The sequence below is a fragment of the Lepidochelys olivacea genome (genome assembly GCF_965140295.1).
Source record: "Lepidochelys olivacea isolate rLepOli2 genome assembly, chromosome: 2".
NCBI classification, from domain to species: domain Eukaryota; kingdom Metazoa; phylum Chordata; order Testudines; family Cheloniidae; genus Lepidochelys; species Lepidochelys olivacea.
The window spans coordinates 29921575-29948397 of record NC_140412.1 but is presented as its reverse complement, the minus strand read 5'-3'; the positions used below and the strand labels follow the sequence as shown (position 1 = coordinate 29948397).

The window sequence follows — 26823 nt, the reverse complement described above, 5'->3', positions numbered from 1 at the left end:
CAGACTAGATGAATAGAGATAGGGATGCTCTAAACAGTAAGGAAAAAGAAAATCCAATTCCACAATAACAAATGCCAGCTAAGAGTGATCTAACACATGCCAAGAGGACAAAATCACTGCCCTTCAAAGACCAGGTGATGCCTGGACCTCTACACAGTTGCCAGGGCTAGAATAGATTTACCCTATTTGTGTTTCACATGCAGCACCCAGATACAACAGCAATCCCTGCCCTCAGTGTACACATGGACGACTCCCTGCTGTAACTCTGGGAAGTAACAATCACCTTAAAGATAAAGGAGAGGAGTCATGGTCATTGTTTAATCCCATGCAGGACTGCAAAACTGGCCAGGGACACTGCAGGAAGCAAGAACAATGAAGCTTTTTTCACTTCCCCTCCTGCAAGCTGAAGGGATATGGGAGGCACAGTCCTTCTGGAGCTTCCTATGTGGCACAGCCAACAGTGGGAGTCAGATTGTACATTACGTAACATGTCTTTAAAAGAGTCATTCAGACAAACAGAAAACAAAAACAAATAGCTCCATTTCTCAGCAATTTCGGAGAGATGCCAGGGACAATATAACTGCAATAGAACAATCTTCTAGAAAAGATTACTCACCAGAGCAATGACATGGATTTAAGTAGAGAGGAAGGTACCAAAGCCCACCTGCCAAAGTTTCTCAAACTTTGTCAAAGGACAAAAATTTGTCTTAATTACCTTAAATGAGTGGGCTGGTGCATCCCCATCATAGTCTCTGGACTATATTGAGTGATGCCATGAACAGTGTCATAAGTTACATCTTGTGGGTATATTGACCAGAGAATGGGTGTGGGAAAGTACTAGTAGGTTTGCTTGCACTGATTTGGCACTCCAAAGATCAGTGTGACTTACATGTCAAAAGTGTGGAAGGGTGATAGCTGGAAAAGTAATTAATAAGATGGTGTACAGTAAACTAACCTACTGCTGCACTCGCCTTATCCAACCTCCTTGGATATACAGTAGTGGCTGAGGCCCAAAACAACTGGTGGAGCGACTGGTAGGAATTATTCACTTCCATCATATCCTTCTCTGCAGATTGATCATATTTTCAAAATGAAAAACTAATAGTCAGGCACGTCAAGGAGAAGCATTTTGGCAGGATATAATGGAGGCTGGTAAAGAAAAATGGCACCCTAACCCCTCTGTTACCCCTCTTTTCAGAATGAAAACTGAGAAACTTTCCAGTAAAAAGATGTGGGGGTTAGAACAAATCATTTATCACTTAGCCCCATTTACTCTTTTCTCCTAGTTTTAACTTTTCCCCTTCTTCTCTTTCCACCCTACCAGTACAGACTCACTCCTCCACCACACACACTCCTTACCCCCAATTCACCTCATTCATCCTTGAATTCCATTTCCCCACCACTGAACCCTGCCAACCCAATCCACCTCATAGCTCAGAAATACCGCAGAAGTCCTCAGCTCCCTTCAATCCAGCTTCGACCTGGTGAAAAACACCTCACCCACCTACCCACCCTAAAATTTTCTCACTGTTTCTTTGTACACCCCCATCTGTCTGTCTCCATCTATTGTCTCTTGTTTTACACTTAGATTGGCAGCTCCTTGGGGCAGGGACTCTTTGTTCTGTTTGCACAGTGCCTACCACAGTGGGGTCCTGGGCCTTGCCTAGGGCACCTAGATACTAAGATAATATAAATAATAACCTTTGCCTGTGCTTAAAAACTGCAGTGTGGATACAACTCAGACTGAGGTTGTTGTGATTAGGTTACATAAGAGTGCCATGAAGAAGATACAAAAATACACCTAGCCTTGTAACGTAGACGGAGACCTAAAACAGAGATTTCAGTGTTTATTGTGTAGAATTAAAGGTTTCATTTAAATTTTAGTTGCTAACCTCTTGTGATTGTGACGATTAACCTTTCTAATGTGTACAGACACTGCCAGACTCTGCAAATTGTCTGTGTATTATGAGCTCTCTAATTTTCTTATTATCTGCCTTAAGTAGGTAAATGACTTGAAAATGGAGTTATGCAAAATATTAGCTTCAATTATTTTACTAATGGAGATGAACATATTCTTGTTTCTACTTGTCACAAGAATAGTTGGAATATTAATTATCACTAAAAATATTATATTTGCCTAACATTAAAGAATACTAAATTTATAAATAGAATACTATGGTTGGAACTCTGAAATTGAGTATGTTTAATGCAGCCCATTAGCTGAGAGAGGAAGGGGAAAGCAGCTTTCATTTTTGCCTCCTACTGTTGCTGTCTCAACCTTTATAAAGGTCAAAATAATATAACTGGAAAGTAAAAACAAAAAAGAGTAGACTTTAACAAGCATTATGAGCAGTTACTATGTTCAAATGGTGATAAAAGAACTACCATCAATTGCCCATGGAAATAGTGGATGGGGGGGACCCAATAATCTAACATCAAGACAAATGCACACAAAACTTAAATTTCAAATATCAAGCAATGGGAATGGTCCATCAACAGGACAACACAATTATTTTTTTGTATTACTACTGAAACTGATGTGTCATCTCCTAAAAAACAGTTAAACCATGAAATCTCTAAGCATTAGTCCCAAACTGACACTTTTTTAACAGGCAGTTTGCAAAGACACACACTGCATATTGCAATCTTGTTTCCAGAAGTATAAATTAAAATAATCAGGCACTTTTTTAATATCCACAGGTCAATGGAATAAAATGATTAAGCTTCCAATAGTCACTGTGATAGAGTACACTGCAAAAGGGCCCTTCTGCTGAACATCAGACATCTATTAGGGAAGCAATAAACTGAATATTTTAGCAATGAGTAAAAGTATTGGAAATCGGAGAGAGATTTTACCAGATTCTGTAGAATTTCCCTCCCTCAGATTCTGTGGAAATTGTTGGGAAAATTTGTGAGATGTTCTAGATGATATTCCCTCAAATCCTAAAGGAAATTAGTGAGACGGTGCTCAGGAAATTAGTTGCATCTTTGAATAGATTTATTTAAATGTGGCTTTCTAGTTTTCTCATTTAAAAAACAAATCACACAACTCCCTGAGATCTTTCATGCTACTTTCAATATCTCCTGTCCCAACTCAGGTATTTCCATTCTTCTCCTCTAAACAGATATTCTCTTTTCCTCTCTCTTTTGGACTCACAGAAATGTAAGAAATTAGCACTTTTTTACTAAAGAGATCACCAGTGAATTAGCCATGGCTGGGCTTTGGCTTCTCCTGAGTGGGAGAAGGGTCTTGAACTGGGAGTCTTCCAAAACCTAGGTGAGGAAGTGAGCTGTAGCCCACAAAAGCTTATGCTCTAATAAATTTGTTAGTCTCTAAGGTACCACAAGTTCTCCTGTTCTTTTTGCGGATACAGACTAACACGGTTGCTACTCTGAAACCTAGCTGGTTACTCTAACCTCTGGCTAAAAGATATGTGTGAGGTCCCTCTCATCCCTGCCCTGTTCTTTTTGTGCACGTTCATTTATAAGGGACGGATCTAGTAGGCGAAGTCTAAGCACACTTACTAGATTGGGCTCCACAAGCGAGTTAGGCAAAGGAACACCTAACTTCTCTGAGTTCATCCATTACTCTGGGCAATAGGAGTCTGGATACCGGGCGCGGGGCTCCAGTGCACATAGGCAGATGAAGAAACATAGTAACTATGTTTTTTTTACCGCCCCACCCCCCAAAAAAGTGCAAAGAAGTATAGGTGCCTACTGAGTTTGGGGGCAGCTGAAAGGGGGTTTCCTGAATCCCAGTGTGGCCTGATTCTGGGATGTAGATACATAAACTGGGAGTTAAGTACCCAAATCCTTTTGGAATCCAGGACAACACCACGTTTAGATTTTAGGGAGAGGATAATGGACACATGATATCTCACACACTAGACATGTTAAGACATATATTTAACATACAAAGTAGTTGAAAAATAATCAATTACTTTGTATACTGTTAAAGTATACATACAGATATTTATTAACTCACGTGTTTAAATTCTCAATCGTAACAGTTTTTCATGACATTTTTCCTTTGAGTCAAAGAAATCAAGTTTTATTCCAAATTGTTCAATTACCTGTACTTCTCATATAGCATTACTGGACATCTTTCGACCATTAGCTGAAGAAAAGTCTAATATATCTCGGTCTACCCAGCCTTTATCCTGAAGATTACATTAAATTTAAAGTTCTCAATTATCTTGAATTTCCTTCTTATTTCAAATACTTTTCACATTAAGTTAGAACTCTCTCAAAGCTGTAAAATGGTGCATTAAATTGTGCATAACAATAAATTATAATTCCAATGGACAAAAGGACAAATACCGACCCACCCTTCACTTAAAATTCTGGAAGAAATATAAATTATTGCACTATTCTAGATCCAGTTTCACAACAACTTCCAGAAAATCATCAATGTAAATATAAGAGGATTGTTCCTTCTAGTATTATAACTATTCTTGTATATTAAGAAGCTAGCAGCTGATTTACCTAAACAGGATTATAACCAAACCTTGCTACAGAGCTGGAAGCAGTCTTTTTAACTCAGTACCAATGAGTCTTATAAATCTGGAGAAGTTAATGCAGAGGAACACAACAAACCAGTATGATTACTTAAAACACAGAAACCAGTTAAATTTCTCTGAATATAAACCAGGGATAAAATGTGGTAAGTAAGTATATCAAGTCTTGTAGGATATTTGAAACATATCATAAATCAAGTTCATCTATACTAAACTGTTGCTAATGCTAATGTCCTGTGTTCAATGGTCCTCCATGCCCCGTGCATTGTTATGCTCTACAAGTCTGTGCATAATTTATTTCATTTTATTTTGTTGATTTTTTTATATCACATGCATATTAATGGCACATCATGGATGTTTCACAATGTCTGGAATTTTGCTCTGTGTGTCACTTATTTTATGCCACAAAAAATGAACATAAAAGTACCAGTTTTCTGAAACAAGGTTAAAGAACAGCTGCAATGATGGTTATATCAGATGCAGCAGTAGACACAGTTAGTCCTCCATTTATGGAAACAATAGAACATATGGAATGGGCTTTTATCATTAACCAGTGCAGTACAAAAAGTCTGCCAACATTTATAACAGTGTAAAATACTTTCGTGATGATAATAATTCTATAAATTCAGGAGATGGTAATTTAATTTCTTAGAACGTGGGACTATGGCTGTAATCAGCTCTAGCAAAAACTGCTATATTGTACGTGAACTGAATACATACAAGCAGTGCTAGTACTAGATGCTGCAGATACTGAGTGCAGGAAATTGAAATCCCCCACTCCTTAAAGCAAGTAGGTGAATGTCTCCTGTGTTATTTATCTGTTATCATTGATCAGAATGTACACTGTACACTTGCTAGAGATTGCCTAGTGCACGTAAGGTCTGATGTGGAAGTTTGGGATTATGAGATGCCTGCCAGTGTCTGAAATGGTGCCTCACTTACGCTGCATGCATAAGTGTGACTGGGTCTTTCCTAGGCAGAAGATAACACTTTTTTACTCTTCAGCTAATCAGCTGGAAAGAGAATTGTCCCCACCCACTGAAAAATGGAACATCTCAAGTCTAAAAGCTGGCTAGAACCTAATGAATGCAATGGCATCAAAACTTAGTTACTCTGGCTCCATCTGTTGAATGGGAGGAACTGTTACACAAGCAGCTGGTTTGTCATAGGAAGAGTGAAGACAGAGATCATGTTTTTTTCAGCTTTTAAAACTTAGTCAAATTGTAGCACTACAATGCACTTAAATGTAAATGTATCATATCTCATTACCCCATGTCAGAATAAAAGAAACAACATTTTGTACTTTCAAGCCACTCTGAAAACTTTAATTAATCCTCACAACATCCCATGAGGTATTTATTTTAAGTATTGTTCTCCCCATTTTACAGACAAGGAAACAGATACAATGAGGTTCAAGGCCAGACTGTGAAGCCCTTACTCACACAGGTGAGCAGTTATTCATGTGAGTAGTCCCAGTGAAGTAAACAGGATTACTCCTGCTAACCAAATGGGTTAGGGGCTCACAATCTGGCACTAACTGACAAACTAAATATTCTGCTGAGTACACTAGACCAACTGCAGCATACTTGTGACACTGTAAGATGGCAGTGTATTCTGGAATAATATTTCAGACACTCTGTTGGAACTCTACTTATAACATTTTGGATCAAGTTTTTCAGAGGTAGTGTGCCTTCAAAGGCATCCTCTATTCGTGAACAAAATTGCATGCCACAGACACCTGGTCAGAGTAAAAAGACAAACTGCCTACTCACTGTTTGCTCTTTCAGACCGTGTCCTGCAATATATGAATGTGTTGTTGTAAGACTATAATTACTATACCCTTGGATGCTTATGAAAATGAGATATGTGTCATGAGGCTATCACAGTGCAAAAAACTGTAAATACATACGTTCCATTTGAGAGATGCTGAATGGTTTTGGAAAATTTTATCAAAGAAAATCCAAAGATATTAATAAAGGGATTTTAGCTTTGACACTTTACATTACCACATGTACTAGACAGACTGACATACACATATACATGTGAAATTTTCATGAAGGAAAAAAAAGAACCATCTCAGAGAAACTGTAGAGGTGAAGGCCTATTAACGTTTAACACACACACATATAGAAATTTGAGAAGATATTTCATGTGATTTTTATGTCTTCATCTTTCTCTCAGTACATTTGTATACAAATTTTATTATCTTTACTTGACCACTTTGCAGAACTTAGTGGTGATATATATATATATATATAATGTTGCCTTAAATATTAATAAATTTGTTTGTTTCTTTCTCATAGTAGAAATATTAATAAAATATACCAACTCTTTATCTTCACACAGCAGGTTCCCCCCCCCCCCCCGCAATAAAGAATTCTTTTGATTTGTACTTCACTGGTATAAAATATTATCAGCAGCTTAAATTATTCATACCAAAAAAGTCACTGAAGATGTCTGTACTGGTATATCACACTTCTCCACATACATACAGCATGGTTTTCATTTGAGTTACTTCTTGGGAGCCAAGGAGTAATGTATTTAGTGATACAGTATGATGTGCAAGAAACAGATGAATGGACCTTTTAGATATGTAATCAGAATATATAGATTTTAAAGATTCTTTCAGCCTGGCATGCCTCATAGTTGCTGTCTTCCCCTCTATCTAATTTTTATAGATATATTTTTATGCCTAATGTATGTACATTATTTTGTAGATACTAACTATGTAGCAACATATTTGGGAGATGCAGTTATAGGTACAAAACACACATACACACTTACAGTGCAAATGAAAATATTAAATCTCTTCTAAAATTATAAATACATTTAAAGTAAATAAAATGCATCAGTTGCCAACCCAGTAATTGCTTTGAGGTAACTTTAAAATTATATTCTGAAAAGTACACAGATTTGTAAATTCCCTGTAGATTGTTGATTGCAGTAGAGGAGTACACAGCACACCTCGGAAGACGGTATTGTAAATATGGATTTGTAGTTCTGGGCCAGCTGTGCACTGATTGGTCCTGCTGTGAAACTGAGGGGAGTCTGAAGATTGTTCTAGTTTGTGTTGACTATCCAATGTGGCAACTCAAGATTAACAGACCATAGGGAAATACTGGGCATGCCCCCTTTCTTTGCCCTTACCCCTAAACAGGAGAAAGATGGCATCAGAGCTGTTATACTAGCTCTTACAATCAGAGATTCCCCTAAATAAGGTGATCCTCTTGTGGCCTGATGCACCACCTTTAGGGAGCAGAGCAAAATCTGTCTCTGTTCTTTAGGATACAATAGGCTAAAACAGAGGTTCTCAAACTCTGGTCCACGGACAAGCTCCATTCAGGTGGTCCACAGATAGTTCCCTCTAAGTTGCGCGCCTGGGCAGCCACACACGAGAGAATGAAGAGCCACCCACCTAATTAGTGGAGACGCAAAGGCATGGCTCTACTAATTAGGTGCCTAGACCCTGGAGAAGATGCACATGTAAGATGAGGTGGTGACCTTGATGGAATAAGGGGTAGGTAGGAGAGGGTAGTGGGGTGAGAAGAGGGGGTGAGGGGAATTTGGGATGTGCAGGGCTGCGGCAGCCAGAGAAAGAGGCGACTTTCCCCATCTCCAGGGCTGCGGCTGCCAGGGAGAGACCCCCCACTCCTTCCCAGCCCCAGTTCGGGGGCTACTCCAGTGGGGGAGAGAGGGCACATACTTCATATTAGAAAGATAAGACTACTGATATTAAAATATGAGTTGTGCGCTTTTATTTGTAGAACAAAAAATGTTAATTATTATTAAGGGTTTTTTTTTATATAGTGCTTTTATCTAAAACACGTTACAATAGTTAGCTAACGGCACAAACAACATTTGGAAAGATCATTAAGTGGTCTGCCGCGTCCCTCAGCAATTTTCAAGTGGAAAAAAAGTTTGAGAACTACTGGGCTAAAATACTTTGGCTTCAATGGGGCCAGAAGTTCTCCAAATGGGAGTTTTACCATTGACTTCAGTGGAGTCAAGGTTTCACCCTACATACCGGAGATTTAAAAAAAGAATAGAAAAAAGAATATATAACAGAGCAACACTGTGACATATATCTCTATATAGGCTGTGTCTGATAGTGCATGCAGAACTCCAAATAATGGTTTAGATGTCAGGTCTTCAAAACTGATTCCAGAGTTCCTGAATTTGAGTCATAAGACTCCGATATTAAGCAGTGATTCATGAGGTATGTCTGTGATGACAAGACCCAAATAAGACAGGTGCCATCCACGGGAAACACCATGCCTTTTGGTTCAACTGCATCATTTTACCTATCCCAGACATTTCAGATTTCACTAATTTTAGCTCACAATAAAATATTTAAAGTGTTAGGGATCTCTATTCTCCTATGGTGAACAAAAGAATCTCACATATCTAAACTGTCATAACTTTGTTGAATTTCTTCTATAGAAAACTTACTTAACTGAACTGGAGCATTTGAAATTGAGATGAAGCTGGGAAAGTCATTTTCTTGCTTTGTCCTATAACACCAAAACATATGGAACAGACATTCCAATCCATAAAGTGGTTTCCTTCATAAAAATGAAAAAAATTATTTCCAGCCACAAGGGCAAGTATGTTATCATCCAGGTTATCAACCATCCTTATACTACATTCACTACTTATGCCCACATATCCTGAATTCTTATTTATCTGTGTTAGTATTTATGGATCTGTCACCTCAGATTTTTCTAGGGGTGACTTTAATTATATTCTTAATAATGGAACAGATAAGCTGCCCAGAGCAGATTCCAGGTGAGAATGCTAATGCAAAAATCTGTACAGCAACAATGCACCAGATATTCGTGAAGCTTATATCTTTGCTCCTGTGTACCCAGATCAATAAGACTTAACATTGACTCCCATCCACATGGTCCTTCCTTATAATTGATTTTTATTTAATTTCTCCACCTCTACCTCTCAAACCATATAATCTGATATTAAAGTCATTGCCATCTCTGGCTGAACAATAAGTATGTATGATCTCTTACACTGCTGCTAAGACAGAAGATTTTGTAAGAAATCACTTTTCATTAGAAACTGATATTAAGAGACTTGAGATCAGGCCAGAAGTGGTATTGACAATGCAGCCCAAAAGAAATTATGTGCTGTTCTCACAGCCTTTAATTCCTTTTTGCATAATGGTCCTGTAGTGGTCTTATATTATCAAAAGGTATGGTTCTACTCCACTGTAAATAATGGTTGGAAATGACTGGTGCATTTGGTTAACAATGTGGATAGAGGGGCCAACTGTAATGCAGTAAAAAAGTCTGGAGGCAGCTGGCTTACTGGAACCGAAGATATTTCTCAAATCTGTGTTGTGTTGACAAGGAACTGTTATCACTGAAGCTAGAGAGACAGGTGGGTGAGGTAATATCTTATATTGGACCAACTTCTTTTGGTGAGAGAGAGTGCTTACTCAGCTTTGTGTGGCTCAAAAGTTTCTTTCTCTCTCACCATCAGATGTTGGTCAAATAAAAGATATTACCTCATTCACCTTGTCTCTCTAATATCCTGAGACTGGCATGGCTACAACTCCGGTGCATACCTCATTGAAGCTAGTCAGGAGAGAAACAGATCCTTAGAACCCAGTTCAACCCAGGCATAAGAATGAAGTCAGTGAACTTGTGCCCATTTACACCAGGGCTAAATTTTCCTTTTTTTAGCTCCTAAGTCTATTCAATTTGCCTCAGAATATTTTTGAATGATCTAATAACAACTGATGAAACAAAAGAGGTCCTAAAACATCAAAAGATCAATTAGTACTTGAGGCCTTGGTGGACTTAGTGTAAAATTGTATAAACATTGGGCACCTCATCACAGCTGTCTAAAGGATACTTTGAAAAAAGGAACCTTTATTTCCCTTTCTATTACTGCTTTTATTTCTGTCTTTTATAAGGGAGGAAAAGATCACGCTATTCTTACAAATTTCTCATTTTGTTTAATGTGAATTTAAACACCATGGCAAAGATGCCCCCTGTAAATCAGATTCTCTCACCCTTAATCACGTTGAGTATTACCTTAACTGTGCATAGAGCTATGCTATTCTGTGGCCCTCAAAAGGTGGAGAGGGCTTATTTCTCTCATTCATTTTGTGCAGTTCAATTAATCAGCATGATGATGATGATCTAGTCCTAATTATAACCCTGGATTTAATTAGAAACTTGACCTCACTTTCTAGTGTCATCTGAGAGCTACTTGGAGCCAAAATATATCAACTATTAAAGTCATATTAGCATTATAATAAATAAATTATTTTATTATATATTGTTAGTAGTAGTAATCACATTTTTACAGCATCTGAAGATCTCAAAGAGCTTTATAAACATTAATAAATTAAGCCTCTTAGCATTCTTGCGGGGCAAGTATTATTATCTGTTACATCCAGGACAATATGGCTACATTAGTGGAACTCAGGAAAAGCATTTCAGAATTGGATAGGTGGTAAAGTCAGTGATTCTGCCAGGATTAGCTTAATAAATGGTAACCCTCCAGTACATGCCACACAGAAACTGGTATATATAATAAAACTGCCCCAGGCTCACTCACTCATCTTCTTTCCTGTAACTCCACTCCGTGGCAGTTTCCTCAATTTTTTTTTACTCCTCTAGCAAGCACCTGTTACCTGTCACACTGATAACCACACACAGGCTGCACTTATACTCCTGGGCAGCATGTAACAGTCTAAGGTCACTTGTGCTGTTCTTCATCTATCACCCATTTCTTCAGATTTGTTCCCTCATTATCTTTAACTCTGCACTCCTAGAAATCTCAAATTGAACAATTGTCCAAAAAGTTGTAGCTAGATAAGACTAATTTGTGATTCTGATACAACACTGTTTCAGTTTTTTTTAAAATTAAGATTATCAATTAAACAAACCCCCAAAACTACATTTCAAAATAACTTCAATGATCATCTTCGAGCAGACAACCAAGCACTGCCATAAGCATCCTTGATTTTTAAAGAAATATTACTGCAGCCGTAATATATAATTAATAGGCTGGATGCTGGGACACCAAGATTTTTCTATATCCATTATAGGGCTAGAAATCTGCACTTATAAAAACTGGTCAAAGAAATAAGTGGACAAAATTAATTATGTGACAAGCAGACAGATTTCCTCCCCATGTACCTCTGGACTTTTTTTAAGGGGCTGAATGATATTAGGACACTATCTTCACCCTGGACGCAGTGTGTGTCGTGCAGGGACTGTCTTTTTATTATGTGTCTGAACAGTACCTAATCAGAGCCCCTAGGTGCTACCACAATACAAATATTCATAATTAAGTAAAAGCAGAGACTGAATCATTTTTTAAGCTTTCCAACTCTCTGAAATGTACCACAGTCCCCATCATTACTGTGATACTCTGTGTGTATTCTTTTCAACAAAGAATTTTAAAAATAAAATTAATGACCATGATGAATATTACTAACCACTGGATTTTTTCTCTCTCAGTAAAGTGCTAAAATGCATTCTTCTACTGATTCACTGCTCTCACAACATTATTCCCAACAAAAATAACACTGAATTTCCTTTTTTGGCAGAGAATGAAAACCACTATGTATGTAAGTTTTAATAACCTCTTCTTTCTACTGCTGATAGTTCCTCCTTCCTCATTTTCCTTGACCTTGGCACAGTCTTCAATACAATCTCCTGGATTGTCTCTATAGTACTTACCAATGAGTAAATGTTTCTTCCCCTCCAGTCAAAGCACTGATCAATCCAAACCCTGATTAACTTTAAGATATTAAAAACCAGTCAGAGGTAGTGTGGTTTACACAGAATAGTTTTATGTATCAGCTAGTTTAAATTAGAACAAAGTTGAATGCCTGCAGTCAGATTTGCAAAGGGCAATGTTTTCAGACCAAATCAGACACCAGTATAAACAGGTTTTATAGCTATTGTCCCTCATCCTACCCTGGGATCTGCTAATGTAGCACAGTCTGCGCCCATATGGAATCCAACTGACTTTACTGGGATTCTACACAAATGCAGGAGTACTCACTTACAGATCATATTGTATAATTAAGGTCATAACGGTTACCAATATGTTGCTTAATTAAGAGTTTGCCCAGGACACTGATATTCCAGACGTATCACATATACCAATGATGTGAAACAGTTATTCCAGATCACTGCTCTGGTTCACCAAAGCACTTCAACACATACTTAATTTAAGCATGAGTAACCCTACTCCTATTTACAAAAACACTAAAGCATGTCTTTATCTTTAAGCATATTAAGTCTTATTGAAGTTAATGAGACTTAAGCATTTGCTTAATGGTTTTGCTGAACAAGAGTAGGATTACCAATATGTTTAAAGTTAAGCACATGCACATTTTGCTGAATCTAGGCCTACAGCAGTAATGGCAGTGACTGCTATAGTTAAAACCATAGAACAGTTTCCATTATAAGAATGTATTCTCAGACACTAAAATCTGACTTTCACCTTTTGGTTTGGAATTTCCTAAACTTAATCTCTTTTTGTCATAAATATAAAGGGAAGGGTAAACCCCTTTAAAATCTCTCCTGGCCAGAGGAAAAATCCTCTCACCTGTGAAGGGTTAAGAAGCTAAAGGTAACCTCGCTGGCTCCTGACCAAAATGACCAATGAGGAGACAAGATACTTTCAAAAGCTGGGAGGAGGGAGAGAAACAAAGGGTCTGTGTCTGTCTGTATGCTGCTTTTGCCAGAGACAGAACAGGAATGGAGTCTTAAAACTTAGTAAGTAATCTAGCTAGGTATGTGTTAGATGATGATTTCTTTAAACGGCTGAGAAAATAGCTGTGCTGAATAGAATGAATATTCCTGTCTGTGTGTCTTTTTTGTAACTTAAGGTTTTGCCTAGAGGGATTCTCTATGTTTTGAATCTAATTACCCTGTAAGGTATTCACCATCCTGATTTTACAGAGGTGATTCTTTTCTTTTTACTTCTATTAAAAGTCTTCTTGTAAGGAAACTGAATGCTTTTTCATTGTTCTAAGATCCAAGGGTTTGGGTCTGTGGTCACCTATGCAAATTGGTGAGGATTTTTACCAAACCTTCCCCAGCAAGCGGGGTGCAAGGGTTGAAGGGAGGATTTTGGGGGGAAAGACGTGTCCAAACTCCGTTTTTTCAGGAACCCAGATAAAGTTTGATGGTGGCAGTGGAAATCCAAGGGCAAAGGGTAAAATTAATTTGTACCTTGGGGAAGTTTTAACCTAAGCTGGTAAAAGTAAGCTTAGGAGGTTTTCATGCAGGTCCCCACATCTGTACCCTAGAGTTCAGAGTGGGGAAGGAACCTTGACACTTTTAAAGGTGATTTTTCATAGAGTTGGGATCAAAAGTATAAGGACGTGGGAGTGTGATGGGGTGGGGGTGGGGGGGAGAAGTAATACACAGTCTCAAAACATAAAACATTTATCCACTTTTTCTTTTTTAAACCGGCTCTAATGTCAAAATAGCTCAGAGGAAGAAGCTGAAATTTGGCAGGAAAATAGTCTTAATTAAGGAGAAGTGTTTTAGAATGTTTGAGTGAAAAAGCTTTGTGAGCTTTTGAAGATTATACTCAATCTGAGGAAGCTGAGGCCTGAACCCAGGACAAGCAAAGCAGCATGGGAGGCCAGAGAGAGCTGTGTACTGACACAGTGGCGGGGCCAAGAGAGCCAGCAAGTGGGGCGACGGTCAATGGGGAGAGCGGGAACCCACCATGAACAAGATGACAGATCCAGCCAGGCAGGGCCCCATGGAGGGGAGAGAACAGCACTACTAGAGACAAGCAGGGACTGTAAGGAGCAACCTGGGGATCAGAGACACTGTAAGGGACCGAGAGACAGTCACAGAGACCCCAGTGAAGGGGATGAAGTGAACCAGCAGGGAGGGGCCAAGGTATGGGAGACCACTATCCTCCCCTGAGACTAGCTGTGCAGGGAGCTGTCTTCTTCTTAGCATATGTGCAAAATGACCACATGACCAGGATTCATTATTGAAGTGGTCCACTGGTTGGATCATTAGCTTTCCCGGCCCAGGCTGGGTACTGACAAGGAGAGCAACATGATCCACACACTCACAGGGAACTATAATTAGTACCAGAGATGGGAAGTTCCTAGCAGACCCTGAGTCCAGGGAGAAGTGATGATGCCTGAGAGGTAACTGCAGCCAGCTCTACGGAGGTTTTTCCAGTCCCATCCTGAGGCAAAGACCTGGATGAGATGTGCACAGCCCTGGACAAAGGCAGCCACACGTCACAACAGGCAGGGGAATCCAGAGTTCAAAAGAGGGTGGGTTTTTTCCTTGTCTCTTTTTCTTTCCTTTTCATTAGACCCTTGACTACCGGGTGGGAGAGGGAAGGGGACCACTCCCCCCCAGTGAGTACTCATCTGGTGCGTTCACTCCCTTGGGAGGTGGGTCTTCTTCATTCTCAAAAGCCTACCATGGCACAACATTTAGTGAACCAGGCTCTCTGGTTTAGGGGAAGATTTTGGTTTTGCACAAAAAGGGGGGGGGGAACATCTAAACATTGCTGTGATAATTTGTGTGTAACTCCAAATAAAGCCATAACCCAGTGGGTGGGACATTATCTTCATCACACCCCACTTCTGGAACTATCAAACCAAAGCAGAGATTCCCCTCAAAAGAGACTGTTAGTATTTAAAGTGGTTTTGTATGTGCATACATATAGAGTAAATAGTTTAATATGTCTTTTCCTTTGGGTGTAGGAAGTAGTATAAGGATTGCTTTAGTACATATTAAAATCTTTCAACTGCTTAGGCCTTGGCTACACGGGATGTGGGGGGGATGTTTCGAACTAAGATACACAACTTCCGCTACACTATTCGCGTAGCTGAAGTTGAAGTATCTTAGTTCGAGTTACCTGGCCGTCCTCACAGTGGCAAGTCGACTGCGGCAGCTCCCCTGTCGACTCTGCTTACTCCTCCTGCTGAGGTGGAGTACAGGCATCGATTCAGGGATCGATTTATCACGTCTAGACGAGACACGATAAATCGATCCCCGATAGATCAATCACTACCCATAGAGCTGGTGGGTAGTGAAGACGTACCTTAGTATATTTTGAAACTTGCTAAAAAGTTTTTTTCCTATTTTTAGGCTAGTGTCTTATCCTTTCTCACAGGCAGGGAGCCATGCCCAACCTGTTCCTCTGGGTAATCCCTGGGGTGGTAAGAGACTTATTGCTTCTCATCCCACCGAGATAACTTAGGGTAAGGTAGGATCCCATTTTACCATATCCCTGCCCAAACGCCATTACACCTGCATCAGCATTCCTCTCATAGGAACGAACAAGTATCTCACCCAAGGATCTTGGGGAGATCCACTGGAGATCACAACCATGTATGCAGAAGACTTGTGCCTCTACTTTCAGCTCCAGAGCTTCACACCCTTACCTAGGTATCTAACAGCATGGCTCTAATGGAAACATCCTGCAAATGACTCTGTTCCTACAGGTGCCCTGAAACCCACTTTAAACCAGGTTCTGCAATGTGAAGTGTTCCTTGCAGATAAAAAAAAAATAAGGCCATATTAACTTATCTTTTCTGAAGATTTCCTGCAGTTTAGCAAATGTAACAAATGTACTGCTAGCTTTACCTCCTCCCCTCCCCCCATGGTTTGTCCTCTCTGCACTGCAGAACCACAAATCCACAAAGAATTCGCTGAGGGGTCCATGGTATGGGGCAGAGTAAGTAACATAAAGGTGGTTTAAGGGGCACATCCAGCTTTGTAATAGCTATCACAAAAGAAGATGCCCCTCAACAGAGTGTCACTTAGAGATACATATCCAATTTCTTTTCTATTACATCAGTGCAAATCGATTCATGTCAACAGGTTTGCAGTGGGGTACATGTGAGCAGAATTTAGCTACTGATACCTAGGGCACTGGTTACCTGGGCATGTGTTTCAGTACAGTGGTTCAATTAGTCAATCATACAGTTATTCAGCTTTTGCACTTCCCCATGTTAAATGAAACTCACCAAATGTCAGAACCCCAGCGATGCCATCACAGATTCTGCAACCCAACCACCCATACAGCAGTATCTTTCATGTCATACAACTCTTCCAATTGTAAGTCACAGCAAAATTGGACCCTTATTGTTTTGATATAACTTTTTTCTACTAAGTATCACTTTTGTGGAAACTGTGAATTACATCAAAAACAAGATTGCATCTACTGGAAAACAAAAAGCAAAATACTCTCAGATATTCATCATTCTTTCAATATTTGTCCATACATATCCAATAATGTTCAAAGAAATACGAACTGCACTTTAGTAATAAATAATATGAAAATAAATATTAGGGTCTGTGCATGCTTTTGTACTGTTGCTTTGTTTAAAGTAGCACTAAGTATTAAACTTACCTTATTGGGATTTAGAGCTGTGATGACCCAAACACACTGAGCATTGCTGTCATATTGGAATGGAAAATTGGGTGATGTGAAGGTGCCACTGGGTCCCTGAAGATTAGATCCACAAGTCTTTACTGCAAAAATAAAATGTTTAACTTATAATTCCTGCATGAAACATGTACAGCAAATGCATAAAACATTCTCTCTCATTAAAATATGCAAAGGATTAAAATACCAGTTAACAATATACCCATTGCAATATAAGATGATCATATTTGTGTTGCATTATTCTGGGACACAAGTAAAATGCACACACTCTAAGGTTCAAGATATTGCACTTGAAAACACACAAAACAAACTAGCTGTGATTAAAAGAGAGTGCACCACGATTATACAAAGTAACCATTCTATTTATTTTAAATAAAGCAGCATAATGGAGAAAGATAAATACATTATTTCATTACTTTTAATAAATACCTGTAAAGAGAAGTGTTCATATACCAGACTTAACGACAAAGCACACTGTTACTACTGGAGTGTTTTTGAGGATTAGTTGTCCTTTGTTCATGCTAGCACATCTATTGCTGTTATCTCTGTTGGAGTTACATTCATGGTTGCAACAATGAGATCTTTCAAAGGGACTCTGTAGATTCTGCCCTTATATGAAGTAAGCTATACCAGTTTTTAAAGAACAGAGCATGTGAACTACTAAGTAAATGTATTTTTTTAAAAAGTCAGTTGTGACTACTTATAGATAGAGCAGGGTATCTTACATTTAGATGTAGTAGTAGTAGTGAAAACAGTTTTCTAGCAAAATATGAAACATTAACTGATTTGTCTTCTCTGTTTAGGATGAGATTCTGCCACCCTTATTCACGACGAGTAGCGTTTTACTCCACAAATATTCCCTGAAGTCAATGGAACCATTTGTGGAGAAAGGTGCTATATTACCTAGTGTGTGAAATCCTGGCCCTGTTGAAGTCAATTGGGAGTTTTGTCACTGGCTGCCATAATGCCAGGATTTTGCACTGTGAATAAGCATACCCTAAACAACATACAAGCCAAGCCTCTCATGGATAGTGTATATAGGCTTTGTGTCTGTGTTTTGTTTTTTTTTTTTTTTGACATTTTGTATACCTGTGCTGAAAATATTCCTCACCAACCTTTTTCTGGGTTAAGCAATACATTTGACAAGCAACCTCAGCTATATCTGAGCCTTGTGTTATGTTTCTGTGCTGATTCCTGTAGCATTGTAGTGAGCAAGCTGCAGAAGCAGAAAAATAATTGTTCATGCTGGAGTCTGGCAGACCATTTCACTTCACTGATTTAAATTTTGACTAAGATAGGTGAATCTGTCAAACAATTTGCTTACACTTTGACAAAGCATGCTAATTTGGGCAAGGGTAGATAGTAAATCAAAGCTAGCTTGTTCCAAGATGCAGATCTCTTCCTGAGGTTTTCATAAATGGAAACTTAGGTTTACTAAGATACTAAATAAGTCCACACACTGTTCATTACCTACTCTTTATTCCAACCTTAGAGAATCCAACTCCTGTTTACATTTCCTGCAGTAACTTCCATCTGCATTTCCAGTGGTAACTAACTACAGTATGCATGTCACTCAGCAAATGTGAGAGAGTAAGAGATCAAGTTAATAGATTCATTGAACACACACTCCAAGTTTCATTCACATCAATTGTTGTTCTCCTATGCAAATCTACACAAAAAGATTACTTACTATATCAAGAACCATCTTTAAAACTTAGAAATAATATCTAAAAACTATAAGTATAACTTCATTGTTCTCTCCACTTTGATTAATTGACTCATGTGACCAGCATGGCTCATTTAGCTATATTTGCACACAGAGTATTTGAAAATGTTTCTGCAAAAGAATATATTTTGAAAACACTACTGCTAAAGAAAAGAAAGAAGAAGATATTTTATAACAAGCTCAATGTTCTTAACAAGAAAGTAATCATTATCATGAAATTATTGTAGTTTCTATAACAACCAAAAATGATGGTCTCCAAAGCTCCTTTTCCTCAATATCAGCTAGAGGTTTGTGGAAAAGTGATGGGTTTGACATGAGTCTTGGAAGTCATGGTAAAATATTGTTAATCTATTTAAGCCTTCAGCATCACCTGTTTCAAATCAGCTGAATTTGCATAAATATAATATTATATATTTTTTGTCAAAGTCACCAATAACCTGGGTCAGGTGCATTTTGCTTTAAACAGTTTATAAATCAAAATAACTATATGAAAACATTGTTTTTATTTGTTAATTAACCAATGCCACACACAATTGCACCTCCACATTCTCTTGTAATTTAATAGGTTGCATATATGTCTAAATCTATACAAATGTCATGAATATCTATATCAAAATATGGTGGCATGGCAAGAAAATTGAAGAATCTGGAGTAAATGATTTAATATATCTTTTTCGTCTGCAACTTTCATAACTGTATTTATCTAGTAGGCTCCTTTCAAACACGGATGACTCCCAAAAAATAAAATAGACAAAACCATCACAGATTAGAACAACACAGAATTCTTGGCTGAGGACAAACAAAGAAAAAAAAAAAAGGGATCATCAAAATGGGAGTCCTAGTTTTTTGAGAATGCAAATATAAAGCAGTAGAGCCATTATTCAATTTCACTTTAAGATGGTTTTAGACACAGTACCACATAAAAGGCTATGACATATGTCAGATTCTGAAATCCCACTGAAATCAAATAGGAAAAAAACCCAGATTTTTAGATTTAGTTAGATTTTTAACTATGATATACTTGATCTGATGTAGAACTATCAGCTGAATCTATATTATTCTCCTCCCTCACCCCCCAAAAAATAGAGCATACAAACCACTGAATAAATATCTAAAAGCAAGAACTCGGAAAGCTGTGATTATCTTTAGGGATGGCAGAGCAGTTACCACTTAGTAGTATTGAAAACAAAATTCTTGCAAAATATACAAAGTTAGTATATTCCTTTTATTTTTTTAATGATTCATATACAAGCCAAGTCTCATTCACACAGAAGGAAAGTAAACACAATGCAGACAGTTTGTTTCCTTAATATTTTTAAGATATCCCACATTTTTGTTATGAAAACTTTTCCTGACAACCCTTCTGAGTTTAAGGCATACTTCAAAAGCCATCTCACCTAAGTATTAACTTGCTGTAATGTTTCTGTGCTCATTCCTACAGCACTGCAGGGAATAAGTAAAAAAATAAGAAATTCACTGTTAACAATGGATTCTAGTTATAGATTAGATGAGAATTAATGCTCTGTGTTAGGCTCAGTGGTGCAAGTGGAATAAATTTCTTACTGGTACAAGGGATAGGCAGCATCTAACGGGGGGGGGACATGACCTCCTCATGTGACCCACCACGTGACTCCTCCCCACCCCAACCCCAGTCCAGGACCCCCCCCCCGCTCTCTCTATCCCCCTCCCCATGATCCACCCCTGCTACCTGTGGCGTGAGAGGGGTGACAGCTCTGTCCTCCTTCTGCTGTGCTGGAGGCTTTGGAACTGCAGCGGCAAAAGGAGCAGAATGTGAGGCCACTGGGCAGCCCAAAGCCCGCAGCTCCTCCGATGCAGCTGTATACATGCTCCATCTATACAGCAGCCCCACCAGAGGACAGGGTTGGGGGCACGACTGGGGGCGGTACAGCCGCACCAAAGGAGCTGTGGGCATGGTTCTGCGGTGGCCTCATGTTCTGCTCCTCCTCTGTCTTTCCAGTACACCGTACCAACTATAAGTATCTTGCTGGTATGGCATACCGGACTGTACCGTCCAACTTGTACAGCTGGTTAGGCTCCGCAGGTGCTGACTTTTGGTTTTGCCGGTGGGTGCTTTTTACCTTCGGCTTTCACTGGACACCATGTACATGCGACTGCCATCTACTGGTGCCTCATGGATGCTGGGCACCCCCTATTATTTTCAGTCAGTGCTTGATCCCCAGAGCACCCTTGGAGTCTACACCTATGTTAGACTTGATCTTATTTCCAATATCCTGGATAATAAATATACAAGAAAAGTATGCCAATGCCAAATGGCATTATATAGGTATGATCTACCAGTTCCGAAAAGGTGGAAGGCTAGATCTGGACAAAAATTGAGGTAACATGAGCTGATAAGTTTCTTAAGTCTTACTGTATAAATAAAGAATAATAGGGTTGAAAATAGCAAAAAACATTTTGATACCAAGGGGAAGACGCACATCACTGAAGAGGAAAACTGTTCATAAAAGTTCCATATCTAGCTTCAGTTAGGAAAGCAAACAGAGTACAGATGTATATAGCAGGGAAATCAATACCTCAGGAGATATCACTGAGGACATGGTACAAAGGGTATTTTTGGAGTCTAGACTAACCTAGACTTTATTTCATGAAGAATATTCAATAATTGTATGTGGTACAGAGAGAGCAAAAATGATATCAATGACTGAGGTATTCCTAAATATTAGGAAACATTAGAAAAGGTAGGTTTATATCCATTTAGAAGAAGAGATTATGAGGGGGAGATTTTCCAAGAGGCATTGAAAAAGGGAATGACACAACTATTTAAGAGGGCAATGCACCTGACAAGTAATAGGAGATTAAATGAAGTTAAGAAAGGATCAGAGATTTTTTTTTATTTTTAATATACAGACTAATTACTATGTGAAATGGATTCTCAAAAAACAGTAACTGAAGAGACTGCAACTGGGAATATGTTTGTTCAGAGAAATAGGTACATTGGCTCCATTTCAACAAGGAACTTAAGCATGTGCCTAATGTTAAATTTGAGACTATGTTCACTGAAATCAATTAAAGTATTCAAGTACTGAAAATTAGGCATGCTCATAATTACTTCAGTGAATCATAGCCATTATAGGGTTTAGAGATTAGACACATGATCTTCAGAGCCTCCTTCCATCACAAAACATTAACGAAGTATATCATGTCTTAAAAAAAGTTCCATGAAGAGAAGCTTATGAAGAGAAGCTTACAAACAAGAATAGAATGTCATGGCAAAGTAAGGACTGGCTGGCACCCAAAGGGAGACTTGCTCTTCTGAAATATCCCAAAAGAGTTCGGGGGGGAGAGTGCAAGCTACTCAGAGATTGTTAGGATAAGGGTCTAAAAGAATAAATAATTATCTATGTTCAACTGGCTGGAGAGTCATGATCTGTACTCTCAGTCACTGGCAAACATTTCAGACACTAAACTGCTGTGTTATTTTTTTCATTAATATTTTACAATTATTTTTATTGAAGTGTATAGACAGCATGCCTTTTTGTAATGCTTGTTTCTTCCTTATGTAAATTGTTCTGCAATTCACACAAGAGACTAGTGCTTTTGCTTCTGTAATAGAAGTTATATCACTGGTATTACAGTGTGCGCATGCATGTGTAATTATATATAATTCTACTCTGCACATGTGACTGAACAAATGTTAGCTGTTTATGATCATCTAGCATCTATCTACTATAACTGCAGATTTTTCACTATTGACAGGCATGTCCAACTCTGCCTTCTATATAACCAGTAGCAAGTTTTCAATTTTGATTATTTTTTTTAATTTGTCCAAAGGAGAAATCAAGGTGAAAAATTTAGTTTCAAATTGACATTTTCAGACAAAAGAATCCTCAACAACAATTATTTGAACTTTTTTGTTTCAGTTTTTTGGATGCCAAAAGTATGTGGGATTTGGATTTGGAGCCCTCTTTTCCCCCCGCACCCACCCTTTTCCTGGCCTAGGAAGTCAGAGATACCAGCTGATAGGCTGAGGAGCTGAAGAACAGACCTAGATATTTAATCTCTAGACAAAAGCCATAGGTAAGACAGGTTGGCCTTCAGCCCAGCACCAACAGCTACTGCAGCTGTTAAGGTAGCTACCCAACCCATGTGTGAGGTACTACAGAGGCAAGGCCTGGAGAACACAGGGAGTTGGAGGTGAGGAAACTTTTCCTGCATTGTTCCCCTCCCCCTGCTCTCATCCAGCAGAACTTTTTCCTCCATAGTGGTTAACACTTTCTACAATTTTGAGGTTGCCAGGGACCAGGGGTCTTGAAGCCTAGTCCACAGGACACAGGTCTTTAGAGCTAGGAGGTGCCAACCTGCCACCCAGGAACTGCTAAGTGCTGTCAGAATAGGAGCTGAACTCAGAGCGGAGCCCAGTTCCGGAAGATGACTTGCAGAATCCTGATTGGTCCACAGCCCCTGTTTAAACCCAGCATAGGAACAGGAAGTTGCCCATGTAACTAGGATCCACCTTTCTCTGGACTGGGTGTCCCCCATTCCTGCGGGCTTGACTTCCTGATATCCTGACCTGGCCAGCCTCTGGTTATCAATCCATGGTTCTGCTTTCAAGTTTGTCTCCTACTTATGATCTCCCGGTAACCCGAACCTCCCTGCCTCCTGACACTTGACTCTCAGTTTACCCTCTGGCCTGTCTCGTACTCTGACTTCCTGGTATCTGACTGGCCTAAATCCTGCTTTGACCACTAGGTCAGACCCCTCACATCCTGGTGATAACAGAGACATGCTTATACCAAATTCCATAGCAAATTCCCTCGTCACAAATTGATCTTGTCAGGAGTGGAAGACAGGGATGGCTTACTCCATAATTGCCCTATTCTATGCATGCACCGTAACGTTCTGGTATGGACTACTGTTGGAGATCTGATACTGGATAAAATGGACCATGGTCTAACCCAATAGGACAGCTTTTATGTTCTTATGATTCATGGAAACTTACTTTTCCTCTACTTAACAATGGCAAACAGAGTCACAGGTTACCTTGTGGTCTGCATACACAGTAAGGTGCACTTGAAAGAATGTCAGTAACAGAGCAATTTAAGTTGTGTTGTACAGACTAGCCCAGTTCTGTTGTTTCACTCAGATGAAACAGTCTTCCCCTAATTCAGCTCTGTTTAGTATGAGAAGCCTGAAATATTACCTCTCCTGACTATCTGTGCTAAGGGATGTTGAGCTAGTGCCTAACTTCTGATCTTCTATGGAAAGAAAGTGAGAAGACAGTCCTAGGAGCTATCTTCATCCCAAGTTCTGGACATTCCTCTCTCTTTTTTACAAAACCAGGACAGGTGCAGTTAAGGATTGGCCTCTCTCCCCTCAGAGGTTCATGGGCACATTTACAGGTTCCCCAGTTACACTGAACAGATCAAGAGATTTGAAAACATTGAAAAAGCACTGACTAGTACCTAGTATGAGTATTCCCACTCTAGCCTAGTAACACTTTACAAAATAACTTCCTGTATAGAAAAAGTTTTATAAAACAGAAATAGGGATGAAACAAAATAGGTTTTTAGCATTGTTTCTCTAGAACACTATAGATTTAAACACACATAATACAAGAAAATATGCTGCTCATGGCATGTTAGTGGACTATGAAGAGAATCACTGTATATTCACCATTTTGAAATTATTCAAACCACCTAATCAAAGTAAACCTCATAGTCTGTTATTGCACAGTGTAACCAGTCAACATGCAAAGTTCTCTTCTATGATACTGAAATGTCTTCATGTTTTTTTCCCATGACAATAAAGGGGATTCAAGAACTAGAACTCTGCTTTGATTTTGCAGAACAATATTACAGCAGCAGTATAGTAGTATGGAGTCATATTCAGGACCAATGGCTGTCAAAATGCTTACTCAAAAATTAAAAATGAAGAGCTTACAGTGTACAGATTTTGAGTTCTTTGAACCAGAGTTTAATGAGGTAAATATGGGGATATAAATTTTTCTTGCAACCGAATAAAAACACAAAATACAGTTACCTACCAGTACAGTAACTGTTGTTCTTTGAGATATGCATGCAGACATGTATTCCAGTTAGCTGTGCATGTGTCCAGTGCACCAAAGCTGAAGAACTTTTCTCACTAGTAACTTTGGCCATGTAGCTCCTCCCATGACTATTTACAACACATTTACTGTATTGTATTGTTGCAATACAGGTAAATAACCATTTTTTCCTTCTTAAAGTGATTACAAATGTGTATTCTAATTGGAATGATTCACAAGCAGTATCAGAAGGATGTGGGGCTCGGAGTCTATATAAACAGAGGTGACAGGACTGCTTTTCCAAAGTTTGCATCTGACCAAGATGCAGTCAACACGTCTAGTATTTTTTTTTTTTAATGAATAGAAGACCAAGTAGTGGCCCTGCAAATGTCCTGTATAGAAACATTACTGAGAAACACAAGGGAAGCTGGTTGGGCCCCCCCTTGAATGGAGGAACAGCAGTCTGAACTATCCCATATGCCATCATAATGCAGGAAATGATCATTCTGGAAATTGTCTGCGTGGAGACCCTCTGACCCTTCATCCGATTTGCATAGGAGACAAAAAGCCAATGTGATAAAAAGTTTTATAGAGCCCTGCACAGATACAAAATTTGTATCTGCATCCAATCTGCAAAAATGGTCCACATATGCGGATATCTGCGGATGTAAAGCAGATATCCATGGATTTGCAGTGCTCTAATGATTTAGTCCTTTCCAGATAAAGTGCCAAAATGCCACGTCTCACATCCAAAGTATGAAAGTGCTGTTCATCCATATTTGGCATAGGAATATAGGTAAGCATATTGTTTAATTAAAATGAAACCATCTTAAACAAAAATCTTGGATGCGGCCTTATGCAGTTTTTCAAAGACAAAGTGGCCCTATCTGAAGGATCTGCTATTAAGGCCTGCAGTTCATCCATTCTCCTTGTAGAAATTATAGCAGTAAGAAAGCTTGTCTTTTGGCAAAGGAAGGACAGAAAACGTATTGCCAGAAGCTCAAATGGAGGTCCATAATACAACACAGTATTAAGGTTCCACAAAGCAACTGCCTCTTTCACAAATTAGAAGAGATGGACAATTTATTTTAGGGATGTAACCCCATGCTCTGGGTGTCCCTAAACCTCTGATTGCCAGAAGGCTGGGACAGGACAGGTAGTCAATAATTGACCTATTCTGTTCATTCCCTCTGAAGCATCTGATCACTGTCAGAAGACTGAATACTTAGCTAGATGGACTATTGGTTTGACCCAGGATGGCCATTATTATGTTCTTACATAATTCAAGATGTCCTGAATCCAGGCTAGCCTCTCTTGAGTTCCACAAGGTACTGAACAAACCAAAAAAGGTTTCCACTTGGCCAAACAGGTGGCCCTAGTGGAGTGTTTTCTACTACTATTAAGTAGAACTTACTGAACACCATCCTTCCTTCTCAGATAACCATGCGGCACCCATGCCATGAGATGCAAAGTGCTCAGCACTGGATCCCAATTTTGACCATGGTGCTGAGTCAGTAGATTGGAATAGAGGGGAAGAGATCTGGGAGGTCAAACAGACTGACAAAACTACAGAACCATCATTGTCTTGGCCAATCTGGCACAATGAGTATCAGTTTGGCCTGATCCAGCTTTAGTTTGAGAACTCCATGTGGAATGAGTGAGATTGCTGTGGAAGGAGAGCATATGTCAATACTGATCCCCAATTCAGCTGGAAGGTTCAGTTTAAAAAGCCTGAACTGAGATTCACTTGACAGCAAAACTGACTGCACTTCTTTCTGTCATTTGTTGCAAAAAGGTCAATAGTCAGAATGCCATATGCTCTGAAGATGGACCTCAGCATGCTGCTCGTCAGAAACTACTCATGATTCTGGGAGAAATTCCTGCTGAGGTGATCAGCCAAGTGATTCTGAGCACCTGGTAAGTGAGCAGGTACAAGAAGGAGGTTTTCCTCATCAGTATTCTTGGTGAGAATATGTGCTCTTGATCTGTGCCCGAAAACCTGGCACATGTTGAAAATGGATCTAAGCTCCATGACTTTGATATGAAAGGAAGCTTCCTTTTTTGTCCACAAACTTTGAACTTTCAAGCTATTGGGGAGACATTGGTAACTGTGGTCCTGATCAGTGGAGGATGGG

At 39.1% G+C, this 26823-nt stretch overlaps 1 protein-coding gene across 2 annotated transcripts in view; it reads right to left on the bottom strand.

Moving 5' to 3' along the window:
* Positions 1-26823, bottom strand: part of CSMD3 (CUB and Sushi multiple domains 3) — a 1240207-nt gene that overhangs the window by 629876 nt on the left and 583508 nt on the right. For both annotated transcript variants that reach the window (XM_084620231.1, XM_084620232.1), the window contains one exon: positions 16902-17023. In XM_084620231.1, coding sequence (XP_084476357.1) covers positions 16902-17023 — 122 coding nt within the window. The remainder of the gene's footprint in view (positions 1-16901; positions 17024-26823) is intronic.